Here is an 11,297-nt window from a genome sequence, read left to right on the forward strand (position 1 = left end):
AGCAGGTGCCCACTACAGGGAAGAAGCTGTTGGACCCCCCAGGAGATGTAGACTAGAGCAGTGGTTCTCAACCTTGGCTGTATGTTGGAATCCCCTAAAACCTTAAAGAAGATTGATGCGCATCCCACCTCAGATGACTCAGCTCCCTGGATGCTGCTAATGTACAGCCAAGGCTGAGAACTTCTGGCTAGTGCCAAGCTTTGTGCCAAATGTTCATGCACCTGCAGATCACCTGATAAGATGCAGCTTCTGATTCAGCAGGTCTGGGCAGAGCCTGAGAGTCTGTATCCTGTGCGCTCCTAGGGAATGCTGACCTTGCTGGTCTTCAGCGAGGTTCCAACACAGCGCTGTCCAGCAGAACTCACTGTGGTGGCGGAAACATCTGTAGCCGTGCTGTCCGATACAACAGCCACTAGCTGCATGTGTTGACTGAGAACTTGTAATGAATGAGTTTGAAGAACTGAAGATTTTATTTTATTTTATTTGAATTAATGTGGAGAATCACACATGTCTAATGGCTACTATATTAGACAGAACGAGGCTGGCGGATCTCACCTAGGGGAAGCGCATGTCTGAATCCCCTGCAGTGTTTCTCAACCAGCTCAACACTTTTGTTGCTGCTGTGTGCCTCCTCATCCTCCCCAGTTCAGACCCTAAAATAGTGCAATAGAAAGGGGGCATGGTGATAGGGATATAGAGTGAACGCTGGAGAAGGCCCCACTGTCCTTACTCATCTGGTGAGAACCACTGGTGTAGAATGTTACAAGCCAGTCCAAAACTTAATGACCTAAAACAGTAATATTTATTTTTCTCACAAATCCATGTTTGGGGCAGAGCTCAAGGCGGCTCTCACCTCTGCTCTACTTGGCATCAGTTGAAGTGGGTGGAGGGCTGGGGCTGAGTAGTGGGCTGTCAGTTGGGACCCTAGCTGGTGTCTTGGGCTTTCTCACATGTGACAGCTGGGTTCCATGGACGTGCATCAAGTGGCAGGGTGAAGCATGCCCAGGCCAGATGGAAGCTCTATCGTTTTTTTAAAAACTAGCCTTGGAAACCATGCTGTCACTTCTGCCACATTCCACTGGAGTGAGTCACCAAGTCCAGCCTCTATCCAAGAGGCAAGGATTAAACTCACTCTTAGGATAGGAGTGTCAAGAAATTTGCAGACATGTTTTGAAACCATCGCATAGACTTAGAAGTGAATAGGACCAAGGACAGAATCTGCACACAGCATCACACAGCCAGCTGCCTCGTCTACAAAGAAATACATTTTTTTCTCGATGGTTCCAATCGCAGTCAAGATCATCCCAAACACCTGGCCCCTGGAGCACCCACCTCACAACTTAGAACACACCTCCTCAAGGACCTGTTTTCTAGATTTCTGTCCCAGGGACTTCTCTGTTGCACACAGTTCTCGAGTAACTTCCTGATTCCCTTTTTTCAGAAATTCTTGGGTGGATGGGAGGAGACCTGGAAGTCAGGACACCTGGGTTCTGATAACCACCCTGAAGAGCCTATTTAAAAATACAGGTTTAGGACTACTGGCCAAGATGGAGGCCTAGACTGACACGCTCCATCTCCCTCCACAATTAAGAAGGAATACATCTACCACAAAACCAGAAATAACCAGAAGTTCCAGAAAATAAAGCTACACGGAAGTCCAACGTATGAAGTTATAAAGAAGTGGTGCTTATTCGGACAGGTAGGAGGGGCGAAGCTGGGGCAGAGAGGTCAAGTTGTGCTGGCAGTGGCAGCTGCGGCGACGGCAGTGGGACGGCGGTAAGCACAGATACCCGTATTTAAAAAGAGGTGAGAAACACCTGGGGAGCACCCCCAGCTGCAGACCAGACCTGTCAGCTAGTGATTCCAGTGCTGGGGAAGGCAGACCCCCATTGCCTAACACTGTGAAGGCCGGGGAGGGGATGGGGATGGAGGAAGAAGACCCCAGTCTCTCAGCGGAGAGTGAAGGGCAAGAATCCATCTTGGACCCCCACCCCCACACACAAAATGCCACAGCGTGGTGAGAAGGGTTGCCTGGTAATGACAAGTGCATGGGGCTCCACCCCCTATAGCACAGGAGGTGTGACAGCCCCGCCCAGGAAGCAAAGGTAAACACAAAACTGTCAGGATGGCACAGATCATGATAGAGATCCTAGTAATGCAGTTGACCAGACAGCAAATATCTGATCTAACAGATCAGCAGATAGGAAATTTTTCTGAGGCACAGTTCAGAGCTTTGGTTATAAGAATGCTTACAGACCTAAGAGCAGATCTTAAACAAGAAGGGGAAGGAATGAAGGCTAGTCATGCTGAAATGAACAAAAGCACATATGAAACAAGTGGTGAGGGAAGGAAAGCCAGGGATCAAATCAACAAATTGGAACATAGGGAAGAACAAACAGTCAACCAGTGCAGAAAGAGGAAACAAAAAGTGAGGAAAGTGAGGAGAGGATCAGAACCCTATGGGACAGCTATAAGTGGGCCAACATCCAAATCATAGGGCTGCCAGAAGGTGAAGAACAACTAGAAACTGAAAAATTATGTGAAAAAATAGTGATACGGAACTTCCCTAACTTGGGGAAGGAAATAGACTTACAGGTCCAGGAAGCACAGAGAGTTCCAAAAAAACTGGACCCAGGGAGAACCACACCAAGATATATTATAACCAAAATGTCAAAAATTAAGGATAAAGAGAGAATCTTAAAAGCAGCAAGAGAGAAGAGAATTATGTACAAAGGGGTCCCAATTAGACTATCAGCTGATTTCTCAAAAGAAACTCTGCAGGCAAGAAGGGATTGGCAAGAAATATTCAAAGGAATGAAAAGCAAAACCTACAACCATGATTACTCTATCCAGTGAAGCTGTCATTCAGAATAGAAGGGCAGAGAAAGTGCTTCCAAGACAAAGTAAAACTGAAGGAGTTCATCAGATCCAAACCACTGTTATATAAAATGTTAAAGGGATTTGTTTTGGAGAAAGAGGATCAAAACTTTGAATATTAAAATGAAAACTGTATCACAACAACCAACAACAGAAGCTAGGGAATCAAAACAAAGGCAAACTAGGTAGGCAACGAAAGTGGCAAAAGAATTATAGGTATGGGGAACATAGTGAGGGCAGGTCACCTGGGAGGGGGAAGGGGGAAAGGGAGGGAGATGGTACAGGAATTAAGAAGCATAGTAGGAGAGAGTGGAGTAGACAGGAAGATACTGAGAAAAACTATATGCAAAACCAATGGGCATGGACTAAGGGGGGGGGGTGGACAACTGGAGTGAGGGGGCGTTACGGTGGAGGGGAACAAAGGGAAAAGAAATTGGGACAACTGTAACAGCATAATCAATAAAGCATATTTTAAAAATTAAATAAATAAAATGTAATAATAACAATAAAAAAATAAAAATACAGGTTTATTTGGGAGTAAGGAGATTGTTTGGAATAATTTTCTCCTCTGTGTTTCAATATTCTATAGTATTATTTAAATTTCTTATTGTGGTAAAATATACATAACATAAAATTTACCATTTTAATGACTTACAGGTGTACAGCTTAGTGACATTGAGCATATTTTTACGTTGCTGTACAACCATCGCCGCCGTTCGTCTCCAGAACTTTTTTATTTTCTCAAACTGAAACTCTGTGACCATTAAATAATAACTGTCCTTTCTCCCCATCCCCTGGTCCCTGGCTACCACCATTCTACTTTTTATCTCTATGAATCTGATGACTCTATGGCCTCATATGAACAGAATCATACAGTATTTGTCCTTTGTGACTGGCTTACTTCACTTAACATAATGTCTCAGAGGGTCATCCAAGTTGTATAATGTGTCAGAATTTTCTTTCTTTTTAAGGCTGAATAATATTACTCTGTGTGTGTGTGTGTGACATTTTGTCTCTCCATTTATCCACTGAGGGACATTTAAGTTGTTTTTATTTTTTGGCTTATTGTGAACAGCACTGTTGTGCAAATAACTGAGTCTCGGCTTTCAGTTCTTTTGTACATATGTAGAATACATCGAGTATAATTGCTGGATCGTGTGGTAATTCTATGTTTAATTTTTTGAGGAACCAGTTAAAATCTTTTCAGCTTTTTTTTTTTTTTTTAATGATAAGGAAAAAAAAACTGTTAAGAATCAAAACACTCAGTTTGAAACATTAGAAACAGAAAAATCATCTTTGATCTTTCTGGTTTTTAATAATGCTTACCCTTTCAGCATATTTATTTATTTATTTATTTATTAGTGTATTTTATTGATTATGCTGTTACAGTAGTCCAGATCTTTTCCCCTTGCTCCCCTCTTCCCAGTAGCCCCTTCCCTCCAGCAATCCCAACCCTCTCAGTTCATGTCCATGGGTCATTCATATAAGTTCTTTGACTTCACCCTTTCCTATGTTATTCTTAATTTCCCCCTGTGTATTTTGTACCAAACAATTATGCTTCTTAATCCCTGCACCACTTCCCCATTTCTCCCCCTTCTTCCTCCCAGCTGATAACCCTCTAAATAATCCCCATACCTATGATTCTCTTCCTATTCTGGTTTGCTTAGTTAGATTTTGTTTTTATTTTTTAGATTCAGTTGTTGATAGTTGTGAGTTTGTTGTCATTTCAATGTTCATAATTTTGATCTTCTTTTTCTTAAGTAAGTCTTTTTGACATTTCATACAATAATGGCTTGGTGATGATGAGCTCCTTTAACTTTACCTTGTCTGGGAAGCACTTTATCTGCCCTTCCATTCTAAAGGATAGCTTTGCTGGATAGAGTAGTCTTGGTTGTAAGTCCTTGCTTTTCATCACCTTGAATACTTCTTGCCAGTTCCCTCTTTTTTTTTTTTTTAAACAACATTCATGAAATGCTTTTTAAAAAAAATATTAATTAATTAATTAATTTTTAACAAGGTTACTTTATTTTATTTTTATTTTTTATTTTACTTATCTGTTTTTAGAGAGAGAGGAAAGGAGAAAGAGAGGGAGAGAAACATCAATGTGTGGTTGCCTCTCACGTGCCCCCAGCTGGGGACCTGGTGTGCAACCTAGTCATGTGTCCTGACTCGGAATTGAAACAGTGACACTTGGTTTGCAGGCTGACGCTCAATCCACTGAGCCACAGCAACCAGGGCTGCCAGTCCCTTCTTGCCTGTAAAGTTTCTTTTGAGAAATCAACTGAGAGTCTTATAGGTACCCCTTTGTAGGTAACTTTCTGTTTCTCTCTTGCTGCTTTTAAGATTCCCTCTTTACCTTTAACCTTTGGCATTTTAATTATGATGTGTCTTGGTGTGGTCCTCCTTGCGTCTAGTTTCTTTGGGATTCTTTTTGCTTCCTGGACTTGTATGTCTATTTCCTTCACCAAATTTGGAGAGTTTTCCTTCGTTGTTTTATCATATAAGTTTTCAATTTCTTGCTCTTCCTCTTCTTCTGAAACCCCTATGGTTCAGATGTTGGCACATTTAAAGTTGTTCCAGAGTTTCATAAGTCTTTCTTCATTTTTTTCAATTCTTGTTTCCTCATTCTGTACTGGTTGACTTTTTTTCTTCCTTATGTTCCAAATCATTGATTTGAACCCTGGTTTTATTCCCTTCAACATTGGTTTTGTGTGGATTTTTCTTCTTTCATTTAGCATAGCCTTATTTCTTCCCTTATGTGTTTGTGGTATTTAAGCATATCTGTCAAGCCTCTGAGCATCTTTATCACCAGTGTTTAAACTCTACATCTGTTAGGTTGGCTATCTCCTCGTCTGTCAGGTTGACTATCTCCTCATTGCTTAGTTCTCCCACTGGAACCTGATCCGTTCCCCCTTTTGGGCTATACTTCTCTGTCTCCTCATTTGACAGGCTCCTGTGTTTGTTTTCCTCTGTGTCTTAGGTAGAGCTGTCGCTCCTGTTACATTGTAAGGGGCAGAGCCTTAGGGATTCGTCAGTACAGGGCGACCTGTTTCACCACGTTGTGGCGCTGTATGTGGGGGAAGGGTCCGAGAGGGAACAATGCCGCCTGACCAGTACTCGCCCCCCTTTTCAGGCACCTCTCCCACTTCCGCACCGGCGCCCCTCTAGCTGCTGCCCTGGCCATCATTCCCAGAGTGGGTGGGTCTGCAGATGTTCTAGGACTGTGGGAGCCCTTTAAACAAGTGAACTCTGCTGAGAGACCAGCAGTTTCTTCCTCTGCCCCAACCCCCACTGGTTTTCATAGTCAGAAGCAATGAGGCTCTATTTTCCCCGGTGCTGGGACTGTGAGCTGCAAGGTCTGGTCTGGTGCTGGGAGTGCTTCCCAGGTGTCCCTCGCGACTTTTTAAGATGTGTGACCACGCTTTCCGCCAGCCTGCTGCTGCCACTTCTGCTGCTGCTGCCGCCGCCACCTCACCACATCCTCTCCGCCCCAGGTCCGTCCCTCTTACCTGTCTGGATGAGTATTTCTTCTTTATATCTTTGTTTGTTGGACTTCCATGCAGCTTGATTTTCTGGAACTTCTGGTTATTTCTAGTCCTGAAGTAGTTGTATTCCTTCTTAGTTGTGGGGGGAGATGCAGCGTGTCTATCTAGGTCTCCATCTTGGCTGGAAGTCTATTTATTTATTTTTTTAAAGAAAGACTAATTGAGCTCTAGCTGGTGTGGCTCAGTGGATTGAGTGTTGGCCTGTGAACTGACAGGTCATCAGTTTGATTCCCAGTCAGGGCACATGCCTGGGTTGTGGGTCAGGTCCCCGGTTAGGGGCACGCGAGAGGCAACTGAGTGATGTTTCTCTTGTACATCAATATTTCTCTCCCTCTCTACCTCCCTCCCTTCCCCTGTCTCTAAAAATAAATAAACACAATTTTAAAAATAAAAAAGACTAATTGAAAGGGATCATCCTTAACAACTTTTAGGTTTTGTTTATTTATATGGACTTTTTAGAGACTTTTTTATTGTCATACATACATATAACATTAAATTCACTGTCTCAACTGTTTTTAAGTGTCCAGTTCAGTGGTACTAAGTTCACATTTTAAGGTTTATAATCTCATCAAATTCTAGTCTCACCACGTTTCTACTTGTCACAAGGCCCAGAGCCACGGGGCTCTTCGTTTCTACCGACTCCCTCCCCCACTGTTGCATTTTGTGCTGCTTTCGTTCCTTTCCTCAAAACCACCAGGACAGAGCGATCTGAGTCAGACTGCCCTTGCGATCACCTTTTGTAAGACACTAACATTTCAACATATTGTTGTAGCTTTTCATATTAAATGGCTGTCAGTTTGCAAAGCAAAATACTAATACCTAGTAAGAGTTGTGTTACGTCCAGGGAGGTTGCCAGACCAGGAATTTACATTTGTGCTTCCCCATTCATCCTACGCATGGCTTGTGTGACTTGGGACATGACACCTCCCTTATTTGGGGCTTACTTGTCATCTGGCTGCTTTAGCTCAGTGGATTGAGCGTCGGCCTGCGAGCTAAGTGTCGCTGGTTCGATCTTCCAGTCAGGGCACATCAGAGAAGGAAAACTCTGATTCCAAAAAACCTCCGCTGCCTTGCGGCATACCTCTTCAGGGGAAAGGCTAAGGGAGTAAACCCCGACAGAAAATACGGAGCCGGAGTCCCTAAGGCGGTTTGACGTTGTAGTCAACACCGGCAACTCCTGCGGTGCACCTGAAGCCAAGCTGTATTGACTCCGTCTTTCCCTTGGACCCTTCAGCTGCCAAGAGAGGGGGGGTCTGCTGCATGGGCAACAGCAGACCCTCCATATCACCCTGCCCAGGCTCTGTAGCTTCAGCTTCACTGGAGAGGACACTCCAGCGTCATCGCAAGATGTCGATTCAATACGGGAGGAGACAGATACCGTGTCACTCCCGAGTCGGACTGCACAGCCATTCTCGGCGGTGCAGATAGACTCTTAAGAAGCTACACCATTGTCTCTCGAGACGGACGGCTGCCGACACACTTGTCATCTGTCAGTGAATGAGTCAAACTAGACAATCTGAAAGAACTCCAGTCCAGGAGCTGATGACACTCCACTGCATCCCGACCCAGGTTCCTCCCACCCCCAGCAACAGGAGAAAGGAGCTGAGACTGCTGGAGAGCAAGTAGAGGGAGGCACCTTGGGGTCAGGGTGGGGGTGGGGGGCAGGGGATGGACGTGGAAGGGGCACAGTCTCTGTCTCCTCTTGCTTGGCCTCTGAGTGAACATTCTGGAGCCTGACTGTGCAGTGACACTAAGTTCATCAGAGCCACTGCCCATTCCGGCCCCACCTCTCTTGCCAGGAACCCGCCTGCTCACCACAGTAACCACATCCCCCAGGTTGCTTTGGAGACATCCTCAAGGCAGGGGAGTTGGGGCACAGTTGCCCAGCAACAGGGGGTGCCCTCCCTTCCGCCCTCATCTGAAGCACTGCCCCGCGCCCTCCCATAAGCACAGGGAAGAGCTGCTCTGAAGGGAGAGAGGGGCCCAAAGACAGAAGACTGAGGCCAGGCTGCTGTAGGTGGGAATCCCAGAAACAGCACCCACCCCTTCCTCTCTAGGCCCAGCAGGACCTGAGGGACTGAGGAGATGGGAGGAAGGACGCCCTTGGGATCCTTTGTCTGAGGTGCCTTGGGTCTGGGAAGGAAATGGGGCTTCTGGGAGGGGCTGGGCTTTCTGAGCAGGAGGGCCAGACTGCAGGGCCTGTGGTGCTCCAGCTTCCTTGCGCCATCAGACTCCTCCAGCCTGTTCTGAGTTCTCTGCTCCTGTCCCTGTGTGGGTCTATTTCCCAGGCCAGATTCCCAGCCCCCTGACCTGTTTCTCTCCTCAATCTTGCCTGGGCACTTGCTGCCTCTGCCCCATCTCTAGTTTGTGCTTCCTCTCTGACCTCTGTCTCTCCAGATGCCTTGGACTCCAGAGCAACCCTCTGGCCACATGGAGGGGCCCCCTGCGTTGGAGCCAGCCTTGTGGCCCCCACTGCCCTGTGGGCCCTGCATCCCCATCATGCTGGCGCTGGCCTCCCTGGCCGCCCTCTTCCTCCTCAGCACAGCTGTGCTGGCCGAGCGCCTGTTCCGCCGTTCTCTGCAACTGGACTCCCGCACCCACGTGCCCACCCTGGTCTGGCGCCCTGGAGGTGAGCTGTGGGTTGAGCCAACAGGCACCCCCCGAGAACGCTCTGAGGACTGGTATGGCTCCGGGGTGCCCCTGTTGATGGACCAAGCCCCAGATTCTCCTACCCTTGGTGGCAATTTGGAGGCCCGAGCAACAGCCCCATCTGCCCCTTCAACTCCACACTCCTCTCCCAGCTTCTTAATCCCCCAGATCCCACCCAAGGCCCCAGCCCAAAGCACCTTCTGGGGACCCCAAGCCTGGGAGAGGAGGCCCCATGCTCCAGGCCCGGTGAGCTGGGCTGAGCCTGAACAAAGGCCAGAGGCCAACGCAAATTTGGGGAGCTCCCAGGCCCAAAGGCAGCGGCCAGATAGCCCTGATCCTGAGTGGGGCCTCCAGCCTCGGGTCACCCTGGAGCAGATCTCAGCTTTCTGGAGGCGTGAAGGCCGGACCAGTGTGGGCTTCTGAATCCCCGGAGCCTGGAGGACTGGCCTCCCAGAGACCTCTGAAGAAGGCCCAACCTCAGAGGGACCTTAAGACCCTGAGACTCCAGCCTGGGAACCCAGCGGACAGTTGGGGCCAGGGAAGAATGCCTCACGCCTTTTATATCTGGATTTAAATTCAGTAGGACCAGGGTTGGGTGTGGACAGAGCCTGTGCAGCAGGGGAAGCTAGGAGGAGCCTCTGCTTAGCTACCTGGGGGGAAGGGGAGGGGCTGCAGTGCTGAGGACTCTGAGCCAGAAGTTGCCAAGGTCACATTTCTGATTAAGAATTCAAGGTACAAGACAGGCATGAAATAGCATCACTACGGTGGCTTCCACCTTCCTTCGTTGTGCATCTAAGATGCCAGTATCAGAGGGACGGGATCTTGGGGATGCTGAAGAACAGACTGAATGTGCAGTGATGTGTGTCAGCTGTGCTAGCAGGAGATGTCAGGAATCCAGCTGCCAGAGCCACAAACCATTCCTCCAGGAAAACACATAAAGAGAGGTCAAGACCAGGCAAAGGAGCATTTTATTATATATGAACTGCGACTTTGACCCCAAGCTCACTGCAGCGAATGTGGGGAGACAAGCTGGAGAGGCGCTTTCTTACCTTCAGCTGGGACCTAGAGTGAAAGAAAATCTGTGGACGCTGCTGCCATCCTCTGACAGCTGACACATTCCAGCCTCTGAATCTTAGCCCTGCATGGTGAGCAGCACTCCCCAACCTTTTTGGCATCGGGGACTGGTTTCGTGGGAGACAAGTTTTCCATGGATGGGGATGGGGATTGGGAGGTGAAGGAGGAATAGAGCTCAGGTGGTAATGAGAGTGATGTAGAGCCCAATGAAGCTTCACTTGCTCACCGCCACTCACCTCCTGCTGTGTGGCCGAGGCCCTAGCAGGCCGCGTCCCAGTTGGTACCGGTCAGTTGCCTGGGGGTCAGGGAACCCTGATAGTGAGGGAGGCCTGGGCCAAGGAGGTCAGAGGTTGATCCAGTGGGGAAAGGAGCACCATCCCAGGGCAGGGCAGCTCCCAGAACGCAGCCCTGGCTGTCTTCCCTCTTAGCTTGCTGGAGCGTTCCAGAGAGACAGATTTCCCCCCAGGCAGGCTTACTTATAACCCACCACCCTGGAAAAGTGGAGTCCCCAAATGTCCTTGGCCCTATAGCCATCTGTATCAGCTGACCTTCTCTTTGGGAGCAGAAATAGAGGAGGAGGGTGGGGAGAGGCAAAAGAGTTTCCATTTCCCAGACGTCTGACTGCAAACTGCAGTCATGAATGTTAGGATTTTTGCCATATCAGTTTACCACCTGTACTATTATTTACTTTAAATTGGTTTTCTATTTGCTTAATAAATTTATTTTTAAAGGAATCTTTTTGTATCACCTCTGTAAACGGAAAACCAGTATCACTTGCCATAAATAGAAGGTAAAACATGAAAATAAGTACATTGTAAACAAAGATATTCAGTTCTAAGTAGACATTGTTTCCTGCTGTAGATACTGACCCAAAGATCAGATCTTTCTTGAAAAATGACAGAGTGAGTCACCAAGTGTTAGCTGTTCTATCAACACCCTGAGACTACCCCCAGGGAAATACTTAGCCCTCCACAGGGTGCAGCGACCCTGTGCTACTTAATGCCAGCCAGGGACCTCCCACACCAGGAAAGTGCTGCTGGGCAGAGGCCAACATTCGGCTCTTTCTGCTCACCCCTTGGATGCCAGAAGATGAAGGAGCAGCGGGGGGAATGAGAAGCCTATAGCCCAAGGGCCCTCTCCACAGGTGCGCTT

At 47.5% G+C, this 11,297-nt stretch overlaps 1 protein-coding gene across 3 annotated transcripts; it reads left to right on the forward strand.

The window, feature by feature from the left end:
* The first annotated feature begins 8,132 nt into the window (after positions 1-8,132).
* On the forward strand, positions 8,133-10,866 carry CUNH16orf54 (chromosome unknown C16orf54 homolog). 3 transcript variants are annotated; one of them, XM_090279199.1, is made up of 2 exons: positions 8,133-8,439; positions 8,820-10,866. In XM_090279199.1, the coding sequence occupies exon 2, from the start codon at positions 8,820-8,822 to the stop codon at positions 9,492-9,494; it is 675 nt and encodes a 224-aa protein (XP_090135325.1). In that variant the 5' UTR covers positions 8,133-8,439; the 3' UTR covers positions 9,495-10,866. The 3 variants fall into 3 exon arrangements, with proteins under 3 accessions (XP_090135325.1, XP_090135326.1, XP_090135324.1); XM_090279200.1 differs by having other exon boundaries at positions 8,133-8,435; XM_090279198.1 differs by having other exon boundaries at positions 8,398-8,544.
* The last annotated feature ends 431 nt before the right edge of the window (positions 10,867-11,297 follow it).

The sequence above is a fragment of the Furipterus horrens genome, unplaced genomic scaffold (assembly GCF_987537825.1).
Source record: "Furipterus horrens unplaced genomic scaffold, mFurHor1.1.pri manual_scaffold_5, whole genome shotgun sequence".
Lineage (NCBI taxonomy): Eukaryota > Metazoa > Chordata > Mammalia > Chiroptera > Furipteridae > Furipterus > Furipterus horrens.